The 25,579-nt window shown below is 43.5% G+C and overlaps 1 protein-coding gene across 10 annotated transcripts in view; it reads right to left on the bottom strand.

Annotated features, from left to right (window-relative positions):
- Positions 1-25,579, bottom strand: part of RFTN1 (raftlin, lipid raft linker 1) — a 203,084-nt gene that overhangs the window by 85,365 nt on the left and 92,140 nt on the right. For all 10 annotated transcript variants that reach the window (XM_045387000.3, XM_045387006.2, XM_074030926.1 and 7 more), the window contains exon 4: positions 7,724-7,832. In XM_045387000.3, the coding sequence (XP_045242935.3) occupies positions 7,724-7,832 (109 nt within the window). The remainder of the gene's footprint in view (positions 1-7,723; positions 7,833-25,579) is intronic.

Genomic DNA, 25,579 nt, shown 5'->3' with positions numbered 1-25,579 from the left:
TTTGTTCAGAGAAATGTGAATGAAACCTGACCCACTTGTGTTGGATGGTAGATTCCCGCAGAGGGAGAAAAATGAAGCATAAGAATGTATCTCCTTTTTTGGGGAGTGATTGAGACAAGCATATGACCCCTTCCCTCCCTCCAGCTTAAATTAACTTCAGCTAACCTCTCTGGACAGAACAGGAAGATCACAGGCCAATAAAAATAGCAAGAGGACAGAGGATCAAGAGAGGCCAGGGTGGGAGAGGGACTTCATAAGAAAACAGCAGCTCCAGGCAGCAGCTCCTGCATTTTTTCCTCCATTAGGAACATCTAAGCCTGTAACCTTCCTCCTCCCTCCCCTGCCAGCATCAAAGGAGGGGATGTCCATTCCCTCGTGCCCCTCCCATCTCACCCCGCCTGGAACCTGCCTCCATCTTTTATCACCTCTTCTCTCCCAATATCTTTCAGCTTAAAAAAATGTTTAAATCTTCCAGGCATGGTGGCTCATGCCTGGAATCCCAGCACTTTGAAAAGCCAAGGAGGGGCCAATCGCTTGAGCCCAGGAATTCAAGACCAACCTGGTAAAACCTTGTTGGTTTGAGACCACATGGTGAAATGCTGTCTCTAACAAAATTAGCTGGGCGTGGGAGGCTGAGGTGGGAGGATCATCTGAGCCTGGGTAGGTCGAGGCTGCAGTGAGCTGTTATTGTGCCACTGTACTCCAGCCTGGGCAATGGAATGAAGCCATGTTTCCAAAAAAAAAAAAAAAAAGATGGGGTGGGGGCTCATATCTCCTCTTTAAACTGCTCTTCTGTCCTTCTAAACATATTTACTTAAGCCCATGGCAGGAAGGCCTCTGCCTGTTCTACACCATGACAACTACTCTTGCAAGACTTACCAGTGGCCAAACCCAGTGGGCCCCTCCCACTTGACATCCTCCCGGCTTTTGATACTATTCTCCATGTCTTCTCAAAGCATGCTCTTCCCATGGATTCTGTAATATCACACTCTTCTGTTCCTCCCTCTACCTCAGAAAAGTGCTATTTTTCTTTCTCTGGATTTTACCAAAGTATATCTCCGTTATGAATCGGGAAAAAACTGGTCCCTCACCACAGACAGCATGAGACAAACTGGTCTAGATCTTGCAGTCTTTTTAATAGATCTGTCTGCTTACACTGAAAAACCAAGAAACCTCACGATATAAACTTACCAACTTCTCTAAAATAAAGCCAACTCTGGGTCCATATTTCCACCAGGCGTCAGAGAGCAGAGGCTCAGTGGAAGCTACCCCTTGAGATGGGCGTGTACCACTGCATGACCATCCTCACCACCATTCCTGCCTGCTCTCAGGGTTGACACCTCAGACACCCACATCTCTGTTCCTGGCCTCCTTGCAAGTCCCAACCCAACAACCACAGTTGCCTTCTGGAATGTTCCCTGAGTGTCCCCCTGACCCCTCAAGTCTCTATACAACCATCCCTGTTCTCATCATCTCTCTGCCCCAGGGCTCCTCATGCTGCGTTCTTGGTCCTTACAGATGACCCCATCTCACACCTGAGTCACTCAGGTGTCATCCTTGGCACCTCTCTCCCTTCGATGACCCAAAGGTTTAGTGATTATTCCTCTCTTTCAATGTATCCATTAACTTGATGGTTATGTATTAAGTCCTGAAGATACAACAGTGAGCAGGGCACCCCACTGCCCCCGCAAAGCCTGCGCCAGCCGCCAGCTGTCTTCCACTCTGAGGACATACTCATTGCTGGGATGACACTCCATTTTCTGCCTTTACTTCCCCCAACACCCACCCTCCCCAGGTTCATCTGTTTTAAATGTCACTATTCTCTTGGTTTGTGGGTGGGTTCGGGAGCAGCGAGCACAGGAGAGCCTTTTTAACATAATTTTCATTTCACTCTGAATCAGCATCTTACCCTAATTAAAATTAGACTCTCTGCACTGCACTTGTGGAAATGAAGCTCTGAATACTCAACAATCAGCCAGAAAGTAAATGATGAGTCATTTATATAACACAGGCGAAATTTCATCATCCCGGAGGTTTGGGATATTCTGTTTCATTAAAAGGAGCCATTGAGATGTTTACATCTGTCAAGGTGCTTTCTTTAGGTTGAGGCATAAGTAGCATCATTCGGTTTTCTGAAGGACAATGTACTTGGTTTAATCCAGGACAGCACACTCGTTGAGTGTGCCCGGCCAACTGCTCTTCCTCAGCCTTATGCCTTCAGCCCATGCTCCTGTCCACGCCAGCAATAGCACAGAGTTGCCCACCTCGCCTCTCAGTCTCCTCCAGTCTCAGTCCCTCACTTTGCAGAGTGAGGGTCTTCACTGCAAAGGCTCAATGGGCCAGTGCAAGATGAACCTAGTTCTTAAGTTGATCAGGGAGGTCAGGCGCTCCATCACAAAAGGGAGTCAACCTGGGGAACGGAGCCCAGAGCTGAGGGCCTGAAGGCAAAGGCCCCCATGTCTTGTCTAGACAAGGGCAGAGAGTGTGGCTTTCTCCTGCAAGCAGGACGAGGCAATTTCCATCAGCAGAACCTGGGCAGCAAGACCTGGAACCCATCCTTCACTGAGGGGACGCCTTCGAGACACTCCAACATCTGACCCCATGTACCCAACATGTGTTACAGCCATTTGCCTCCTATTCTCAACCTCACATCCTGGCTCCGACAGCCTCTGCCTCTGTCCACAAAGGGACAAGCTATGCAGGAGAGGTAGCATGGCCAACAGCTCATGAACGTGGTCTCTGGGTCCAACAGGCTGGGTTCATATCCCACTCCTGCCATGCGCAGTTATAACTTTGGGCAAAGTGCATAGCTTCTCGGTGTCTCAGTTTCATCTGTCAAATGAGGATAAGTCTTCACAGGCGAGAGATGAGGGTTAAAGGTAGAGTGGACATGAGCACTTCAGCATAAGATCTGCCTGATGCATAAAGAGGATTCCCTCTGCAGAGTAAAATCTCATTTTAAATTTAAATAAACCATAGAAACACAAATATGGGCCAGCAGCATATGAGAGACAGACACACCCATATTTATTTTTGTTTGTTTTTCTCCTGGCTTTCTGTATTTCTGCCCTGGGGCTCCATGCCATTCCCTACATCTTTACAGTAAACTCACCTGACTCACTGGAGCTCGCCGGACTAGGGCTCTGCTCCACGTAATCAAAGGAAGCCCACCCAGAATAGGCTTCCTTCTCTCTTTGTCCATCCCACACTCAAGCCAGATAGGACTTGGCTCTTCCTCAGCCTTATGCCTTCAGCCCATGCTCCTGTCCACGCCAGCAATAGCACAGAGCTGCCCACCTCGCCTCTCAGTCTCCTCCAGTCTCAGTCCCTCACTTTGCAGAGCCCTCATTTCATACCTCTCCGAGGCTCTCTCCGGTCTACCTAGCCAAAGAAACTTCTGGCCACTCTGAAGCCCCTTGGCTACCCACTCGTGCCTCTCCTGTGGAGGATCTAATCCAGGCTCCATCATTAAGCAGTTCCAGCCCCTGGACAAAGCCCTCTGCCCCCTCGAGCTTAGCTTCCTGGTATCTAGAAGGCAGACTCCACTGTCATTCTGGTCTCTCACACGGAACTTTTGAGAGACCAGAAGCACATGCCAGAAAGTGTGCCCAATGACTGAAAACTTCAAGGTGCTCTCCAAACTGTAGGCCTTTCCCATAGACGCTCTCATGAATGAACAGCAATTTGCAGATGAACACGTAGGCTCTTCATTCTGTGTCACTCTGCTTTACAATCCTCCGGGAGCTCTGAGGAGTGCGAAATTCCAGAGGCCCCCACGGATCTGCCAGCCACACAGTCTCTGGGTGCACCTGATGGGCTGGTTGAGCCCTCATACCAAAGGAACTCTGGCAGCACCATCACTCTCTCACAGCTTCTCAATTCCTCATCCCTCAAGCATTCGGCTCTAGGACTTAGAAAGAAAATGTCTCCAAGTCTGCCCATAACTCTGCATTTTAAATGTTCTGTTGTCCATAATAACTAATTTCCATAAAGGGCCAGTAGGATGGAGCACAGCAGGACACAACAGGAGAAAACAAAATGCAGTAACGTAGATTTCATTTGACCAGCTAGAGCACTCAGAGAAAGTGTCAGACCACATCAAAAGGAATGGAGTCATCGTCATCTTTACACAACTCCCTTCACACTCTCTGAAAAGTCATGATGGCGAGGGGCGTAAATTACGGCGTCTTCAGCTAATTTTACATGATACACACACAAATGACTTTACTTTTCCTAATTGAGAAATAATGAAATCTTCTTTCCCTCCTATCCATGTCCTCTATCCAAAGGTTCTGCTAATTTAAAACATTTGGTGGAAAAATAATACTGGGGCATTGTTCTTATAAAAAAATCTAATCATTTTGAGTTTAATTCTAATCTGCAGAGAAGAATATGAACCTGTCCTGCATGATGGTACTATGACAAAACGAGTTAATTACCATCTCATCCTAAGATGAATCTACTTGTCATAGGAATAGGAGCCATTATTTCACACAAAATAATGACCCAGATAGAAAGCAATGACTGCATCTAAGGCAACCAATGACACAGCTTCATCTTGACCTAACTGAACGGCAATTAACAAGTGTCACCACTACATATATATAAATACGGCCAAAGCTATTCATTAAATATTTGCAATGAAAAAAACCCACAAATGGTTTTTAGCGTTCTTCCTGGGAAGCACCTGTGGTCTTCTACCTGGTGTGATGACAGAAAAATTTACACATGTAAAATTCAGCCATCAGTTGGAATAGCCCTGGGCACTGGAGAAGTACATGGAGTTGTCCTCTGCTCTTTGCACACAGAGGTGGTATTTTCTTTAGAAATTACGGCCAGCAACAGAAGAGAGGAGTAGGGGGAAGAGGGCCCAGTCCCATTATTTTATCCCACTTCTTGTTGTCATGGCAACTGGACTAGAAACTAAAACCACAGCCAGCAATGACAGCGAGAAATGCTGGGTCTTTCCAAGTCCAGCCCTGTCCACTGACAGACAATGCGGGGGCTAATGGAGGGGCAACCTCAACACACCTGGCTCCTCCAAGGCAGGAATGACCATAAGCCACATTTCTGTTTAGAGGAACAGAGATGGAACTCTGGGATAGACATTTGGAGGCACTCCAGGTCAGAAATCTCACTGCTGCCCTGGTGTGCAAGCTGTCCAGTCTGTCTTATTTAAAAACCAAGTGTATAACAGTAGCAGGATGATATGATGGGCTTTAAAGCATATTATTTTCAAAACGTTAAGAACAGAATTCTTATACTATAAGTATTCACTTAATGTTATCAATAGGTTCCTGGAAACTGAGACTTTGAGCAAAATGACAAATAAAACCAATTTTCTTCTCAAGGTTAAAACTAAACCACATTGAATGAAATGGAGGACCTTCTGTATGCTGTTTCACTAAAAGTCAGTTTCCAAGAACCTACTGACAGTGTTAAGGACTTATTCTACAAATACAGAATGAGCAGGTGTCATTTACTTAACAAATTACCTGATGAATCATCAGATACACGTGTGTATACACACATACTCAGTGGGGAAAAAAAGAATGCTGGTATAAAAGTTAAAATAAAGACTGGCTAATGTCCTTCAGGGCATAAAAACCCTAACTTTGAAGGCATTTTCCATTGGACAGATGTACATCTCCACTTGGGTACTACAGAAACGATACCCCAGTAGCCCGCAAATCGGGCTGTTTCCTGAAGAACTGAGACAGGACCACTGTCTCAGTGGGTCAGTCATGCAATGCCCTAATTTGGTTAAGACAAAGTCACCAACTCATATCAACTCATATGTTTTCTTTCTTTTAAGAGACTGGGTCTTACTCTGTCACCCAGGCTGGAGTGCAGTGGTGCAATCATAGCTCACTGTGGTCTCAAACTCCTGGGCTCAAGCAATTCTCCCGCCTCTCCTAGCCTCTAGAGTAGCTAGGAATATAGTCAAGCACCACCATGCTCGGCTTTTTAAAAAGACTTTTTTTTCTTTTTTCACAGAGATGGGGGGTCTCACTATGTTGCCCAGTCTAATCTCAAACTCCTGGGCTCAAGCAATCCTTTTGTCTCAGCCTCCCAAAGTGTTGGGATTACAGGCTAAGCCACTGTGCCCAGCCTCAAATCACATGTTTTTAAAGAGCATATTTGAGAGTGGGCAGCGCCTCATGCCTTCCTTTTACCCACTAACCCCTCAAATATTCCAAGCATCTGAGTCTTAATTACAAAACCATTTCTAAAATGAGTTTTTCCTGGTATTCAGATCATAGGGTAAATTCTATCTCTAGGATGTCCCTATACAAGTTGATTATTTGCAGCAATCCAAACAAAGATGGCTCTATTTCTATAGAAAGCTACATCAGTTATAAAAACACTTGTGTTCTCAGGCTTATGCATATGTGAACAAAAGCTACTTGCCCCACACCCCATTTCTTAAATAATAATCTGAATTCTACCAGAGTAGAAAGAGCCTCCCTCATCCTCGTAAAATTACCAGAAATTCTGACCTCAGAGATCATCCGGCTCCTGGTCTATGGCCCATAGACCCACACATGAGCCATACATGAGTGGCTACTCCCAGAGTCCCCGGAACCTGAACACTCAATACATGTTGAAGGGAGGGTGGCAGCAGGGAAACAAATCTCCTTTAAAGGGACAACCTAATCATTTCACTGTTCTACAAAATTCCTCTCAACGCCTTCCCGCTGCCTTTACAGTCCAGTCCCAGCTGTCTCTGGCCTCTTCTCCCGACCCTCACTCTCCCCCGGTGTTCTTTTGATTCCTCTCGCTCCCTCCTGCCTCAGGCCCTCATGTACACTGTTCCCTGTTTGGAGGGCTCCCCAGCCTGCCCGAGCACAGCCGCATCCCCAAAGACACCCCGTCATCCTTCCCATCTCGGCTTCAGGTACCTTCTGGATCCCCTTGCTCCTCAGCTCCGGCCACTTCCCGCTGGTAAAACTCACTAGTTCGGCTGTTTTAGTCTCTGTATCCCAGCATCTGGTACTATTCCTGGCCCAAAGCTGACAGCTGACAATATTTATTAACAAATTCCCTAATTGGCTGATTGGACCTCAAATCACAATCACCTGTATGGGGTGGGGAATTGTCAATTACTAGGGAACACTGGGTAAGAAAGAACAAGATAAGCATCAAGCAGTGAACTCAGCCCCAGTTTGGGGCTGGGACATTCCTTCTGTAGTAAATGTCCTATTAAAACTCAAGTAGACCCTACGGTTGGGCACAAAACCTCATATGGCATGAAGAAAGGTTCAAAACCAGACATATTTCTGGGCAGATATGAATTCCCTACAACTAGGCAGTTTTCCCTGGTACGATCGAATGTGGGTGGCCCAGGACTCTGGCATGCTCCCACACTAGGAAGGGAAGGGGGCTTGCAGCAATGAAGACCCACAGATAAAAGGAAGGTGGGGTCTGGGAAGTCACATCACCTTGAGGGTTTGAAAGGAGGTCTGGTGCTGGCCTGGAGCTCTGTCAGCTGTTAACCCCACTCCAGCTGGGAAAGACAGGACCCAGGCTCCTGCATGCCTGGGGAGGAGGGGTTAGCCATCTTGTTCCAGAGTCCACTCTGGAGACGGCTGCTCCCCTGTGGGGCTGCCCAAGGTTTAGGTCACAGCTTTTGCATGGCCTCTGCCCTAAGCCAGCTCCCTGCCTGTTCACTCAGGTGAACACTCGCAAACCTCTTCAACGGTACCCTGACTGCAGCGCTCACCTTCTTAATGAACTCTGGGATGAGTTTCTGGTCTGTCAGGTGGTCTAAGGAGGAACAGCAATCTAATTCCAAGATGTAGCCTTCATTGTGAAGATCACTCTTCTGAGATCTGAAGAGAAAGAAAAGCACACACACAAACAGATTAATATCTTGCATAATTTGGAGACAGTCTCACTCTTGTCACCCAGGCTGGAATGCAATGATGCGATCTTGGCTCACTGCAACCCCCACCTCCCGGGTTCAAGCAATTCTCCTGCCTCAGCCTCCCGAATAGCTGGGATCATGGGCGCCCACTACCACGCCTGGCTAATTTTTGTATTTTTAGTAGAGACGGGGTTTCACCATGTTGGACAGGCTGGTCTGGAACTCCTGACCTCAGGTGATCCGCCCGCCTTGGCCTCCCAAAGTGCTGGGATTACAGACGTGAGTCACTGTGCCCAGATGCATATTATTTTTTTTAAAAAAAGAATCACTGGGTCTTTAATGAAGCCCCAAATTCTTTCCTGAAAGTAATGCCAAAAAGGCACTGATGAAAAATAGTTTATGGAAACTACTCAATTAATATATACAGATCCACATCATAGAAAGACCTCCAAGATGCAGCATCGTGTAAAACACATCATTATAGAATGATGGGTTTGGTACAATACAGCTTACATGTTACACACACACACATACACACACATACAAGCGCTCACTCCAGTAATGTCTATTTCCCATTGGTTTATATCTGCCAGGGCACAGAAAAAGCACAAGCAAGACATACACCAAACCAATAATAGCAGGTACCCCTGGGGAATGGGGAGGGCTTATGTGGGAACTGGGGCTAGGTGATTATGGTATGGATGTGGGGGTGGTGATCAAAAGTGACTTTAGCCATAATCCCTAATTTTTTTCATTTTTAAATGAAAAGGATATATTCCTATATCACTTAGAAAATTAAAAATTAATTTTAAAAAGACTTTAAAAGGGTTCAACCCCTTTAGAGGGCAATTTGACAAAATCTATCGCAATTGAAGATGCATTAAAGAAAGACTACCAAGCAACTAAAAGAAATTCTGGGAAAACAGTGTGGGTGTAAAGGGCTGTCTGAGGTGAAGGCCTGCGGTCTTGCTGTCAAAGGAGAGGCTTCCCAGCACACCCTGCCATCTCTGCACACAGGGACTGCCTTCCAAAGCACCACCACACAGACATCCCTGTGATACAGCACAGTTCAGAACTGCACCCATTCAGGACAGCCAGCAGCAAGAGCTCACCAGGAGGAAATTCCACCACTTCACGACCATTCACAGGCAGGGCTCCTGTACGACACTCTAGCGGAAGCCACGTGGTTGTGAGAAATTGAAGGGGATTCCTCGGCCCAGCCAGGCATATGGCAACAAGAGTGGTACTGCAGCTACGGGCTGGCAGAATGTGCTCTCTCTCCTGGGTGGCTTGTGGTATTGGGGAGTGGGAATTAGAGACCAAGGTTCCCAGCTCCTTGTCCAGGGCTCGTCATGTACACAGCTCATCCGCACTGGTGGAGGAGGGAGCAGAGCCCTCCTGGCCCACTTACGAGGCTGCTCTACCGAAGAGGGGCCCCTGCAGCCCCTGTGAGAGCAGGACTGTCCAGAAAATCCATACAGCAGGTGCTTCCACACTGAACTCCTGAGGTACATGCATCTCACCAGTTTCTAACTGTGTATTTGCTGTAACATTTTAAATGAATTTCTAAGATTCTTATATAGCATTAAAAGCAATTAGGCTACCATTAACCATCTGTGTATGATTCACCTTAAATTTAAAAGTGAAAAAAATGAAAGAGGGTTTGGTTTTCCCCAAGTGTGCCACTGTGATTTGATAAGCAAACTTCAATAGCTTATTTTTATTTTTCCTTCCAACATACCCTTCCAAAGGTAGGGCACTGTGGTGCACACATTCAAAATGTGAAAGAATAAACTGATTTCAATCTGGGACAAACTAATTCCAAAAGAATAAACCAATTCTGAACCCTAACCTTTTCGCCTTAATACTTGGTCAGAGACTAGACTCATGTTTTAATTTCCTCCCTAAACAAAAGACCTATTAAGAGGAACTAAGGCAGATGATTCCAGACTTTTGAAAAAGAAGACTTGGTCAAGACACACTGTCATACGTATCATGTGAGGTCTCAAACAACAAAAATCAGGATGAGGGAAGGGGGTTCTAAAATCTAAAATCCAGCTGCTCTGTTACATGGAAACTAATGTCAGTCTATATGAGGTTATTTAGAAATATCCACTGAGATTTCAAACGAATAGACTAAAAAACTTTTCAAACGAAAAGACCAAGTCAATGCTGTGTCCATTAAGTACAACGTTCACAGGATGAACAAAAGGAAGACAAGTCTGTCTGTAAGCAACTCACAGCCCAGATCGATTCTAGGGAATCATCTGTAGCATAGAATCTAATAAGTACCATCTTTGGTTCTGGAACAAGAAGTTCCATAACAAGAAAGGAAGCTCTGGTTCATTTAATCAAATAATTAACTCAGTTACATTTGAACTGAAAGGAGCACAGAAGATCAAGAAAAATAGGCATTACACATTTTTTAGATGAACCATGGAAAATTACATCTCAGCCTATGGTTTCTTGGAAAAGCAAATCCAATGCATATTGGGGAATAGGTGAGCAAGTAATAGGCATTCCCCTGCCTTTGAGAATTAGCTCCTCAATTTGAAATGAAAGGATTATAACACTGAAGAATGACCGAAAGGGACAGGACGGGGGAAATACCCCTAAACCCCTCGAGGACAGATGCTGGCTGCCAAGCCTTGAAGTCAGCACTCTGTGATGGTGCAGCTGTGGCCTCACAGAGGAGGAGCTGAAGGCAGAAGGCACAGTCACACAGAAACTCTCTCCTTGCCACTAATCCTATGAAAAACAGCATTAAATCCACTAGCAAAGTCCTTTAGGGCTGTCAGAGGGAGTTTCTGGGCTTCTCAGCACTGGAGGTGGGGAAGTGAGGTGGTGGTGGGAGGACCATGGTTGTTGTGGCAAATACACCCTAAGATGACCCTCCCCCAAATCCCCACCTCCTGGTGTTCACACTTTTGGGCAATCCAGCCCTTTGAGTCGGGGCAGGGCCTGTGACTTGTGTCTACTCAATAAAACATGGTAAAGGTGATGGATGTCGCTCCTGTCATGGCTTTATGTTATATGACTCCCTCTGAGCTAGAGAATCCCTTACTGGCTTTGAAGAAGAAAGCTGTCAGGAAGAAGGAGAGAGCCACATGGCAAGAAACTACGGATAGCCCCTGGCTAACAGCTGCAAGAAAACAGAGATCCCAGTCCTACAGCTACAAGGAGATGAATCCTGCCAACAAACTGAGGGAGACTGGAAGTGGGGCTTTCCTCAGTTGAGGCTCTGATGAGACTGCAGCCCCAGCCAACACTGATATTACAGCCTGATAAAATCCTGAAGCAAAGAACCCTGATAAACTACAGAAACCATATGATAATAAATATGTACCATTTTGAACCATGAAATTCGTTATAAGTTATTACAGAGCATAGAAAACGAACACCAAAAAAAAAAAAAGAAAAAGAAAAAAGAAAACAAATACAGTTCCTGGGGAGGAAGACATGGCAGTTTCATGCTTAGAACAGGCCACCCACTGGTGGCCAGGACTAGGCCCAAACCCACAAAATTCAGCCAGACATCTGACAGCAGCCTCCATCAGGTGAGGCGTGTTCTGTGTCCCTGAGGGCAGGGACCACCCTGGGAGACAGAAGTGGACATGTCCTAGAAGTGACTTCCAGGGGCTGTGGCCTGGCTGTCCAAGATACCACAGGACAAAGGAATAAATATTCTGCTATCAACCTAGTTTCTATGAAAGAAGCATTAACCTGAAACTCCCGGCTGAGCAGGCATTGCCACCTTCCTATGGGGTAGTGGAAATACCAGGTATGCTCCCCAAAGGGCCACGTCATTGTATCATCCTGGAAGAGAATATGGGAAACCACCCAACTTCCCCTGGACAGAAGTCCAGATGGCTTCCCCTTTTGGAAAGGACAGAGATATCTGATTTTAAACAGTAAGAAAAAGAAAACACAGAATGCATTTCTGGGGATGCACGCAGGGTTGACTAACAGCAAAAGCCCCCCCCTCCCCCCGCCACCCAGCCTACTTTATCTGGAAATTAACAGTAAGCACTGTCCAATTCAATAAAGACACTCTGAGGAGAGCATGACTAATAATAAAATATGCTTCCCAATCACTCACCATCCCCAACTTGGTAAATTCCAACAGATTTACTAGTTAGAGGCTACTGGTGCTAGAGCTAACTAGAGGTAGGTAATACACCAGCTGGGAGCCTTTGGGCAATTAAACTTTCCGTGCTTCAGTTTCTTTCACTATTGAATGGGATATTATACGGAGCTATCTCTTAACATTGCTGTAAGGATTAAATAGGACAAAAAGAAGCAAAGCCCTTAGCACAGAGGTACAACATCCAGGCTCAACAAATCCTACCTGCTACAGATCTATTATGATCACCTATAATTGTGTTCTTACTTTTCCTTCCTAGCACATTTCACAGTTCATAATTACTCATTCATTCATTAAATATGGACCAAACTACTACTGTGTCAGGTACTATACTTTAGCATTCATCAATAGATAGAAGAAACAAAATCTCTGCCTTCATGGAGCTAACAATCTAATAGGAGGAGAAAGACAATAAGCAACAGACATGCATGAGCACCTATCAGAGTATACCCAATGGTGGGAAGTCTTGGAAAAAAAAAAGAAAAGGGCTGGGCACGGTTGCTCACGCCAGTAATCCTAGCACTTCGGGAGGCCGAGGTGGGAGGATCATCTGAGGTCAGGGGTTAGAGCCCAGACTGGCCAACATGGCAAAACACTGTCTCTACTAAAAATACAAAAATTAGCCAGGCGTGGTGGTGCATGTCTGTAATTCCAGTTACTTGGGAGGCTGAGACAGAATTGCTTAAACCTGGGAGGCGGAGGTTGTAGTGAGCCAAGATGGCACCATTGCACTCCAGCCTGAGCAACAGAGTGAGACCCCATCTCAAAAAAAAAAAAAAAATGGAAAGAAAGAAAGAAAAAGAAGAAAGAAAAGAAAAGGAAAGAAAGAAAGAAAAAGAAGAAAGAAAAGGAAAGGAAAAAAGAAAGAGAGCAGGGTAAGGTAAATGGCAGGGGCAGCAGGGAGACAGTTGTGGTTTTAATGAGGGTGGTCAGGATGGCTGCACTGAAGAGGTGAAATTTGGAATAAAGACTTCCAGGAGGCAAGGAACTGGACCATGGTAATATCCAGGGCATGAGCTCTCCAGGCAGAGGGAACAACAGCCCATGCAAAGGCCCTAAGCTGAGGTCATGCAGAGAAGCCCTGTGGCTGGGGCTCAGTGCAGAAGGGCGCAGGGAGGAAGACACAGTTGGAGAGCCTCAGGGGAGCTGGATAGTACAGACATTCAGGCCACGGTGAAGACAGTGGCTCTTACTCAGAAGGACAGAGGAAGTCCATGGAGGGTATGGAACAGAGAAGTGACATGATATGGTGAGTTTTAAAAAGGATCTCTCTGGCTGTAAGGGGCAGCCAGGAGCCCCTCTAAGTGGTCCAGGCAGGAGATGATGGTGGCTTAGACTGGGTTGGCAACAGTGTCCTAGCAGCAGTGAGAAATGCTGGGTTCCAGTTATATTTCCAAGGTAAAACCTTCAAGATTTTCATACGAACAGGTTGTGGGGTGTGGAAGGAGGAAAGCAGATAAAGATGACTCCAAGGATCTTTGCCTTAGCAACTGGGAGAATGGATGACTTTGTCAGAACTATGATGGGGAAGGGTTGGGTGGCACAGGCTTAGTGGGAGAAGAAAGATAACTCAAGTTTCAGATATGTTGAATATGACATATCCAGAAGACATCCAAGTTGAGATGTGTGGTAGACGGTTGAGTGTATATATATATACTTGAATATATATACTCAAGTCTGAATGGCAGGAGAACAGTCTGGACTGCAGGAAAGGCAGCTAGAGATATAAATTTGGGAGTCATCAGCCTCCGGGTATTACTTAAAGCATGAGGCTAGATGAGATCTCCATTAATGTAGCGAGAGAAGGGTTAAGAATTTAATTTTGGGACCCTCCAGCATGAAGAGGATGGGGAAAAAAGAGGATAAAACAGCCAAAGAGCTAAAAAAAGAATAACCAGGGAAGAAGGAAGAAAACCAAGAGAACATGTTTGTTTTCCTGGAAGTTAAATCAAGGGAGCAAGTCAAGGAGAAGGGTATGAGACATCCTGTCAATTTCCTCAATTAACAAATGTATAATCTCTCCAATTTCCTTATCCTCTTGAAATCCCAAGAGGAAAACTGGATTTCATATACCCTGTGCAAATAGGTGTGAAGAAATCTGTTAATCTGTTTATATGATTATCTAGCAGATAATCATATAAATTGGGCAGATTGTCAAATTTAAATGTTGATTTGGGTTTAGAATAGCTTGGCTCCTTGAAAAAAAAAATCATCATCTTGCTGCTGAGTCATTTCTCAGAAACGGCCTGGGGAAAAATGAACTAAAAAGAGCTCTGACCCATCTCACATCTTGGGACCCCCTCTTATACAGAGCACTGGAGATTTGAGAGGCTCTACTTCACCATTCCAAAGGAATTTTCTGAAAGAAGTGAGAATAAAAAGATACTATGGGCAGAGATGTGATTTCCTGAAAATCAAGAATGAATAAGACAAAATGAACTCAGATCTTTACAGTGTAGCAACACAGTTTTAACAATGCACATAAGCAGAGTTGTTCTGATTGCTGGAGGCAATGGAGAAGCCACTAAGACATCTGAGCCCCGTTAAGTTTTAAAAAGCCATCACAAGATGACAACTAAATGCAGTGTAGTACCCTGGATTGGATCCTAGAACTGAAAAAGGACATTAACAGAAAAATGATAAAAATCTACAGTTTAATTAATAGTGAAGTACCAATGTCAATTTCTTAGTTTCACAAACATAGTATGGTAATGTAAGATATTAACGGTGGTGGGAAACGTGGGGAAGTGCATATGAGAATTCTCTGTAATACCTTTGCAACTTTTCTGTTACATCTCAACTTATTCCTAGGCAGGGTATGTTGTATCTGCCACTCTCCTAGAGATTTTCCTTGGGACATAACTGAACAAGTCCATGGAAAAGGGAAAAATAGACAGAATGACTTATAGAGATGAGTAATGTGGACTCTTGTATTCTAAGAGGAAAATAAACCTTCAAGGAAAAAGACCAGGGATAATGAAATAGAAGAATGGGGTCTGTGCTTCCTCTGGTTAGAAAAACTCAAAACTACTTCCAACTTCTTGCTTTCCTTACTTTTTAAATTTTTTTTATTATGGTAATATACACATCACATAACATTTACCATTTTAATCATTTTTAAGTGTACAATTCAGTGGCATTAAGTACATTCGCAATGTTGTGCAACTGCCATCACTATCCATTTCCAGAACTTGTTTTTCTTTCTTTCTTTTTTGAGACAGGGTCTCACTCTGTTGCCTAGGCTGAAGTGTAGTGGCATGATCAAGGGCTCACTGCAGCCTCAATTTCCTGGGCTCAAGCAATCCTCCCACCTCAGCCCCGCAAGTAGGTGGGACTACAGGCACATGCTACAATGTCTGGCTAATTTTTTTTTGAATTTTAGTAAAGATGAGTTCTCCCTATGTTGCCCAGGCTGGTCTCTCAAAGTGCTGGGAACACAGGCATCAGCCACTGCACCCGGCCTCCAGAACTTCTCTGTCATTCCAAACAGTCCTCCTTTCTTTAACACCTTATATCCAGAACTTGGGCCAAAACTGAATGTGAACAAGTGAAAAAAGCACATACACACTAAATAATGCTGGTCAAACAAACATATGAAAGTAGATTTGGACACTGAGCACCTGTACATGAGCCTTTCCTAACTGCAAGGAAGGAGACAGCAAAGAGTCTACGTGCCCACATGCCGGAGAAATTCAAATGTCAACACAACTGGCCACAGATGTCAGCGTTATTTCAGAACATATTAAAAGACCACCTATTCTGTGTCAGGCTGACCTCATTACTCATACACAAACATCAACTGTAATGAAAACTGTGTGCAAACTCAGAGACGTACCTGGAGATCTTCACTCACCACCACCCCAGCGTCTGCCAAGGGTGGTGTAGTCATTCTCCAGGCAGAGGAAGGGTCAGAGGGCCAAACGAGGGCCGCACATTCAAAGGCCTATGGGCAATGAGTGAAAGATTCTTTCTGAAACCAAAGCACATAATCTAGACATTTTGTTCTCATATAAAAGCCTGCAGCTTTGGCCTTCCAGGCTCAAGCAATCCTCCCACCTCACCCTCCTGAGTAGCTGGGACTACAGGCGTGCACCACCACACCCAGCTAATATTTATATTTTTTATAGAGACAGGGTTTTGCCATGTTGCCCAGGCTGGTCTCAAATTCCTGGGCTCAAGTGATCCTCCAGTTCGGCATCCCAAAGTTCTGGGATTACAGGCGTGAGCAACCGTGCCCAGCCTTGTCTGACCCATTGAAACAGCCCCTCACTCTGCTCTCACAGTGGTGGGACCTAACCCTTTCCTAAGACGTTAAAATAGCATTTTTGTAACAAGTACTGCTACTGCTTATGCGTGCTTTAAATATTGGTGATTGTCACGGGCAAAACAGTTAACCCTCAAATCATGACAAAGTGCCAAGTAGTAAGTTGAATATGCATTTTGGTCTCATGAGAAGATCTAAAATGAGGCCACTAAAAAACAATTGCCTGTCGAAAAATTATTATAAACTATACTTCTAAAAAGTAAGTATGTGACTAAAAACTATGATACACATAACTTTTAAATAATAAACATGTAATAAATCCCATTTCAGCTCATAAACCCCTTAGATCTCTTCAAAGACCATCAGTTTAAACGATGTCTTCTTTTTCCCAGGACATTATGAAAAGGAGAGAGAATGTGCAGTTCATCAATGGGTTATTTTTGCTTCATTTAGAAATAATCAAAAGAAATGGTGACAAACACAAACAGATTACTAGGCACTTCTCCAGCCAGGAAAAAAAAAAATACTAAATGTCAGTTGACAGAAACAAATTCTCTATCTCTGGGAAACAGGAAGGAATTTTAAGATTTTGTTTCCCAAAGCAACACCAAGCTCAGATAGAATAATCAGAACAGTTTTTTTTTTTTAAAGAAGTATTAGGGAGAGAACTGAGCTATAGATCTGAAAGAGATTTGTCAATGAAAGAAAAAGAAGGCTATTCCTAGTTTCATTAACTTATGCATAACTAATGACAATAAAAATCTCCACTTATTCATTCACCTATCCATCACCTGCTTGGCTGCTGACCACATATGAGGGATTGAAGGCGCTGCTCTCAAGTCTAGATCCTGCCCTCAAGTCTAGATAGACTGTATATAAACAGAAGTGCTATGAGAATTCAATTATTTCCAGTGTCAAGGATCAGGGGAAAATTGAAGGAGCAAGGCGCGTGTGAGCTGAGTCTTTGAGTCTGTATGGAAGTTAGTCATGGGACAATGGATAAAAGGACATTCTAGGCCTGAGAACAGAAATTAGTGAAGACCTAGATTGAGAAAAGCATGAGTTATATGATGGAAATAATAAATAGGTCAGTTAGGCAAAAGGTGTGTGAAGGTGCGGGTTGCCTGTAACTCAGCAGGGGCTGTCACGGCAAGCCTAGGGAATGTGTGGGTGAATCCACTGTTAGAACGAGTCTGTGACTGTGGGCTCTGCAGTGACCGGGGCAGAATAGTGGGAAACAAAGTTAGTGAGAAAGGATGGTACTCGCCTTAACTGTGAAGTACAGAAGAGTCACGGGTGGCCTTAGAAAGATACTACGACAGATTCTGGGAAGACGAAGCAGGCGGCAGTGTGTATGATGCAGGAAGAGGGGAAGTATATTTTAGGACAGCAGCAATGAGAACTGTGCTGAGATTTTTGTCGAAGGGAGTGGGCAGATGGAAGGGCAATATTTCTTGTCCCTGCAATTGGTGGTGGTTGTGGGCAGAGGAATAACCTGAACCTTCCCAAAGATGCTCCCAGTACAATAGGGAAAAGGTTTCCCATAATTTTATGAACCTCTTTGCAAAATGAACCAAATCTACACAAATGCAATGAGGCTGTTGGAGTTAAAAGTTTCCACTACAGCAAAACTGAAGAAATACTTGAAGAAAAAATAGTCAAGTAAAAATCCTAGCGAATCTTTAAATAACGCACCTCAGTATAGGGTCCCCCAGGGGAGTTGTGAAGTAGGAAGCACAACGAAGGAGGAGAATTTACCCACAGATGAGTCATTGTCCTTTCTTCCAACATTCCCTTCCCCTTCCACAAAAGACATTCAGCACTTCTGTTGAAAAGAGTTTGGTATCTCTGGGAATATTCTGGACATGACGGGGGAGATGTGCAAATGATACTCCCACCACACACTCTCTCAGGGAGCTGTGCACGCCTACTGGGGACACATTACTGGGGACATTTAACTATCCGATCCTGCTATTTATTCTAGAGAAATCATCCTATCTCGCCGCTTACTGTCAGGGCTGGCTCCCTGGGAGACAAACCATCAGCCACTGTGCACTACAAGGAGTGTACTGTTAATTGTAAAGACCAAGAGGAAAACAGACAAACTTTGCCTCGGTGCTCCCTGTCTAATGGAGTTGTGAAAGAATTTCAATCCCCAGCGAGCTGGGCTACAGAAAAGAGGAGAGCAGCCACACAGAATGGGAGCTGGGGGAGGGTCCTGCTTTCTCTGCGATGCTGCAAGGCCCTCCTTTACATTGACTGATGTAGAAAGAACTAATATTAGTAGCGATGCATAATTAATAATATTTTAACGCAAATAGAACACTGAATAAAAGCAGTCTGCCTGACATTTACTGGTTCAGAAAAGTCACATATCTGCAAACAAAAATAGCAATAATAGCTTTTTGCTATTATTAAAAAACACACGGATAATAATTAGCAAAGCAACATAGGAATGATGTTCATAAGACTCTCTCATGAGCCCTGTCCAGTTAGGTTACAAGAAACCTCTTCTCTATGTGCACTGAACACACATGTTCCACATTAAACTTTGCTGATTGTTTTCTTCTTTTCTAAAACATCCCACCTATACCCCCTAATTGAGTTAGGTGAGAGAAATGTTCTATATCTGTACAGTCCAGTAAAATAGTCACTACCCATGTTTTGCTACTGAGCACCTGAAATGCAGCCAGTGCAACTGAAGAACTGAATTTTTAATCTTACTTAATTTTAACAATTTAAATGGCTATACATGGCTAATGGCTGTGTTACAGGAAAACTCAGCTTAAATCTGTTCTTAAAGTTTAATGTGTGTACAAATCATCTGGAACCTTGTTAAAGAACAGACTCTGATTCGACAGGTCTGGGTAGGCCTGAGAGTCTCCATCTCTAAGAACTCTCAGGTGATGCTGCTGCTGCTGGTCCATGGATCACACTTTGAGTAGCAAGATTCCGACTGCTTCAGGAACCACCAGTTCCAGCGAGTCTCAAATGCTGAGTGGATCAATTGTCTCCAAATTTTTCTGATCACACAGCCTGCCAGAAAAAAATTCCTGAGTACCACTGTACTAACATCTTACACATGTTATAAAACAAAACATACAAAACAGAAAATCGTAAACATGAGAAATGATGAAACAAGCAATATTTTATAATGATGATCACAGTGAGTTCACACTATTAATAGCTAATACCTCAAGGCAAAATATACACTTGAAACGAGATTCATTGTTGAGAATAATGGAACTATAATCCACTTTTCTTTTTTTTTTTTTTTTTTTTTTGAGACGGAGTCTTGCTCTGTCACCCAGGTTGGAGTGTAGTGGCACGGTCTCCGCTCACTGCAAGCTCCACCTCCTGGGTTCACACCATCCTCCTGTCTCAGCTTCCCGAGTAGCTGGGACTACAGGCACCTGCCACCATGCCCAGATAATTTGTTGTATTTTTAGTAGAGACAGGGTTTCACTGTGTTAGCCGGGATGGTCTCGATCTCCTGACCTCGTAATCCACCTGCCTTGGTCTCCCAAAGTGCTGGGACTACAGGTGTGAGCCCCCGTGCCCGGCCCAACATTGTGTTTTAATCTCACACTGTGTCCCACAAAGCTCTTACAGGGAGAGATGGGTCAGTGTAGCCATTTCTGCAGGTGTGCATGAGAGAGAGAGGATTTTACATTTACATTACTGGTATTCTCTTCAATCTACAGTCACTTCATAGAAAATTTTTAAAGCCACGTGTATATTTCATGAGAGTTAATTTAGCTAAAATTACCAAAAGCGATCCACTAATTCACCTCACTGACATCTCAGTTGAAAGTGCTTCCCTGAACCAAGCCCTTCTGCAGCCCCTCCTGCTCCACACAGCACAGGTGACCTCTGACGTACACGTCAAGCCAGGACACCACCTTCAACCTGAATGCTAAATATTATGATACATCATCTCTTTCCTTTTTTTTTTTTTGAGGCAGAGTCTCGCTCTGTCGCCCAGGCTGGAGTGCAGTGGCCGGATCTCAGCTCACTGCAAGCTCCACCTCCCGGGTTCAAGCCATTATCCTGCCTCAACCTCCTGAGTAGCTGGGACTACAGGCGCCCGCCACCTCGCCCGGCTAGTTTTTTGTATTTTTTTTAGTAGAGACGGGGTTTCACCGTGTTAGCCAGGATGGTCTCGATCTTCTGACCTCGTGATCCGCCCATCTCGGCCTCCCAAAGTGCTGGGATTACAGGCTTGAGCCACCGCGCCCGGCCTCTTTCCTAATTTTTCAATAAAATATATAAAAATGAACACCTCAGTTCTCCTTCAACATTAAATATGTCTACCCCACTTTGGTAATAACCACTGTTTACATAGTACATAGAATTTTCCAGAATTATTATGAAGTTCTGAAATAAAATTTACCTCCAACAATAATATTGAACATTACGTTCTTGAAAACACAAGGTGGAAATTCTTCTTAAATTAGTATGTTAATATAACTACAATTTCAACAGAGGTTACCAGGAACCGAAGAAAATTACTTCAGGCTTTATATGGAAAAATCAATGTCCAAAAGTTGTCAAGATCCTAAAAAAGAATAGCGCCCTGGCCGGGCGTGGTAGCTCACACCTGTAATCCCAGCACTTTGGGAGGCCGATGTGGGCGGATCATGAGGTCAGGAGATTGAGACCATCCTGGCCAACATGGTGAAACTCCGTCTCTACTAAAAATACAAAAAAATTAGCTGGGTGTGGTGGCGCATGCCTGTAATCCCAGCTACTCGGGAGGCTGAGGCAGGAGAATCACTTGAACCTGGGAGGCAGAGGTTGCAGTGAGCTGAGATTGCGCCGCTGTACTCCAGCTTGGTGACAGAGTGAGACTCTGTCAAAAAAAAAGAAAGAAAGAAAAAAAAAAGAATAGTGCCCTACTAGATGTTAACATACATTGTAAATTTATTATCAAAATAACACGGTTCTGGCACAAAAATCAGTAAGTAGATCAAAGAAACAATAAAGAATCAGGAATAGATTGGGATGTACATATAGAAATCCTAACTATAATAAAGGTGGCATTTATTCAATGGCAACGTTATGTTAACTTAGTAAGTGCTCTTGGCAAAAGTGGCTACCTAGAAGAAAATAAAAGTTAGACTCCCCGTCTTACTCCCTAAGTAACCCACTGGTTCTCAAATGGGGGCAGTTTTGCCCATCAGCAGACATTAGGCAATGTCTGGAATCTGTCACAACCGCAGGGATGGGGGGTTTGCTAGTAGAATCTTGTGAGTAGACACCAGAGAGTCTGCTAAATGTCTCACAATGTACAGGACAGTCCCATACACAAAAATGTCAATAGTACCAAGGCTGAGAAATTCTACCCTTACCTACCTTAACCCTCAGAGCTAAACAATTAAAGAAGAATGCTATTAGAAGACAAGTGCCAATGTGAAACCTGGTTTCTCCACTCATGACATGTGTGGACACTGGCTTGGACAAGTACCACTCTGAGTCTCATTTCCTTCATCTTGGCTTTTGGGAATAATGATAATGTATATCATGAAGCAATGACCACGGACTCCAGCCAGTCACAGCAGTAAATAAATGGTAGCTATGATGGCTGTTATCAAAAATGAGAAATCATATGAAGAAGTACCTACAAACACATAAATGTTCTTTACAAGAAAAGGGGCATTATGTTCCTAAGAGATCCAGGTTGCTTGACGGAGCAATTTTGGAGACTTAAACTATAGCAATATATTACAAATTCCCCGCGAGCAGGAACTGTGTCCATCTCATTCTCTCTGACAAAGACTGCTACCTTAGAGGACCCAACAGACATGTAATAAATACATTTTTATGTTGTTTTTAGGGAGCAGAGAGAAAAAAACACACTGATAATCCTAGAACCATTATTTACATATAATCATTTGGTGCAGAAACTGACAAGACCCAGCCAGCCTGCTGAATGGGGCCATTTGGGGAGCTCTAAGTGGTTTGCAGTAGTAGCCCTATATTCTGAAACTAGCTGGGGAATTAGCAAAGCCTCTCGCCCCACAGTGTAGCCATGGGGACTGAGGATGCTACAAAGCCCAGAAAATTCTCAGAATTCTCTGAGGATGTTTCTATAAGCTCTGGGGCCTCTGAGTTGAAAGACGATGTATTTCTGTGCCATGAGTCTCAAGATGGAACTTGAGTTCTATACTCACCACACACTCCCACTACCCACTCCAAACTTCAGAACTGAGAAGTCATTAAGAACTTCTTCAGCCTCATTTTCCTAGACATAAAATAAGAAGTGGGGAATGAGGGAAGATCAGGGTACCTTTCAGTTACAAAAAAGTGCATGTCTAAAACCTCTGCTGAAAGCACAATGATGTTTTTAACAAATATTAACAACAAAAACAACCATCATGAGGACATAGTGAGAATTAATTATAATACTGAAAACATACAGGAATGAAGCAAAGTGCTCTCAGACTCTCAGAAACAGGTGTTATGTGAATACAAGTTGCTAATTGGGTTTTTAAAGTCTTTGTAGCCATTTTAAGTTGCAACTCATGGTCGATGAATAGGAAGTGAATGAAATGATGTACTCATATTTATCATATCTTCATATACTTATAGCATTTTTATAGCATTTACATCTTTGTAAATGGTTCAATCTTTCAATCATTTAAAATATAAAATTTGGATAGATTTTAGAGACGACCATTATATCAAAATCTCAAGAACACTTAAATCACTAATAATGTACTTATATGCATCTGAACATTGTATCTCACCTACTTCTGCATTCATATCTAAAAGTGTAAAACTCTATTACTAGTCTTATCCAGGACCCATCACTGGTAATGCCCATTATATCTTTTTCAGCTTGAAAAACACACACAAAAAAATCTAAGTTACTTCTGATTGACAAAGAGGAAAAAATTTCAATTTTCAATTCAACAGAGTTGAATAGATAGACTATTCAATACAAGACTGCCACAAAGATTTAAAGTAAGACAATCTGAGTTCCTATATTTCATATGAGATAGACATATAAATAGAAAACTCAAATGCTTTAGTAAAATTATTTGCAACTAAATTACCTACACTGTATGCATACGATTCTCAAAATCATGTCTAAGTGTCCCTGTAGTCTACCTTGCAATGCTACCAAATAAATCTTTCTAGAGAGTCAATTTTTATTTAAAGATTGTATGTACATGTAGGTAGAGGAGACCTCTATTTTATTTAAAAAACAAATATAGACATTTCATGGTAGTGAAGTATTCACCCGAGTTTTAAGATTAACAGGAAATTTCAAAGAAATTTAGTGCTTTTGCTTTTGTTTGGGTACCTGCTTGCTGTTCTCTGTCATTTCAAAATCGTTCTGGGGAGAGGTTGGAAATCACTAGTGTGCTAATTCTCTCAGAAGAAACAAAAAAATTAAAAAAAAATGTGGGGAAAGACACAGGTCAATCAAGGACAGCTGTAGAACAGCAGTGGGGAAAATGAGCTCTCATACCAACCATGCACGTCTCTCGTTCTCTCCACCAGGATAAGACTGATGCTTTGGAGGAAGAGAATAAGAGTAACTCAGCAAGCCATTTAGGAGTGTGGATTGGAAAAAATTCTTTCCCCCAAGAGAATGTGGCTTTACGCTGGCATATTAGATTGGAAAGTGCAAACACAATAATTAACGGTGAATCCTGAAACTTCAACACACCAGAAAAAGGGTGTCACTCCAGAGTGAGATGGGAAAATAGGAGGAATAAATTGAGGTAGTCTTGGTGATGCTGGACAGCTCCTCAGGGGGTACGGTGGCAGCCCTGAGAGCTAATCAAATCCTCCACACCCCTCAGGAAGCTCGAGAAAACTGATGAGGAAAGATACGACACCAGAAAGGAGGGGCAGCTGCCAGCAACGGGTGTTCACCCTTCCTAAATCGGAATCCAAAATAATGACCCACTAGCTAAACAAACACCTTCTCATTCCCCGCTCTGCCTTAAGCAAGAGCTCTGAATTCACCTTCCTCAATGTCTGCTCTCTGGGAATAAACCGGCGGCTGCAGTTTCCCATCACAGTAGCATGCATCAATCAGTGCTAAACCCACCGTTACTTTCTTCCCCACGTGTGATTCCAACAATCAGCGCACTCCAGGGCTGATCCTCGGCCTCGCGTGTGAGCGTTTTCTAGGGCACACCCCAGTAGGCGTTACCTACCCCCTGTGTATTTCGCTTAATTATGAAACCTTTTTCTAGAAGCCCTATAATTCTCCCAAGAGTCAAGGTAATTGGTAAAAATTAGACATGAAGAGACACAAGGCCACTTAAAGAGGACACTTTCGACTATAATTTTTTAAAGGATTTTCTTTTTAGTTTCAATATAATTTTGTACTTTCTCAATTTTGCCCTTTTCAAATGCCAAAGAAAATGTTCATATTATCTTGTAGGCTATAAAAAAAGGCAATATAATGCATTTGTACTTCACTTAAGGTCTGCAAAGATTTCCTTTCTTTGAAGGCCATCCTTTGAATGTCTTTTAAAAGAAAAAGAAGAGTGAAAAATAATGGACATCTATTCTTGTGGCAAATCACTGTTATTTTGGCAATGAAAGGATTGTGTGTGTGTGTGTGTGTGTGTGTGTGTGTGTGTGTGTGGGTGGGTGTCTGTCTGTTCCATTACTTGAGGTCTGTGCTATGTGGCTGCATTATCAAGATATACTTTTGTTACTGATAAATATGTAAACCAAAGACAGATCTATCTTATAATGAATTTATGGTCCTTTAGTGAAAATTTGTAGCAAAATTCCAGGGCATGGTTTTATCCCACTCAATTCATGCAAAATCTATTGAGCAACATCTATTCAAGGCCTGGCACTCTGAGCAAGCAATGGGAATCCAAAGATGGAAGAGGATTTAGCAAAGGGAGTGGAGGTGGGCAGACATCTAAAACACAGTAACAGGAGAGACTGAGATTCCAGCAATTGCTGTGTGTCGAAGGCAGGATGAGCAGCTCAAAGGGTGCATGATTACCTCTACTGATGTAAGCATTACACAGAAATCTCAGAGGCTGCAAGATGGCAGCCAGTGGCATGGGTTAGGGGCAAACAATGCTACTTTGGAAAAGTGAGGCTAAAAGAGAAGTTTTCACATCAAAACCCAGATTTCTGGCTTTTCTTGAAAAAAGTACAAGACCTGGCAACACCTGATAACCACAGGACAGAGGTGAGGCATTGACTCACCGCTTCCCAAGAGTCCCCATTCAATGAGCCAGGCCGCTGTAGGGATCTGATTTTGCAAGCTCTGTCTTAGAATAAAGACAGAGTCTTCAGGATTTTGGGTTCTGGGCCT

The sequence above is a fragment of the Macaca fascicularis genome, chromosome 2 (genome assembly GCF_037993035.2).
Source record: "Macaca fascicularis isolate 582-1 chromosome 2, T2T-MFA8v1.1".
NCBI lineage: Eukaryota > Metazoa > Chordata > Mammalia > Primates > Cercopithecidae > Macaca > Macaca fascicularis.
Note: the sequence above shows the minus strand (reverse complement) of the source record. Positions and strands in the feature narration are given on the sequence as shown.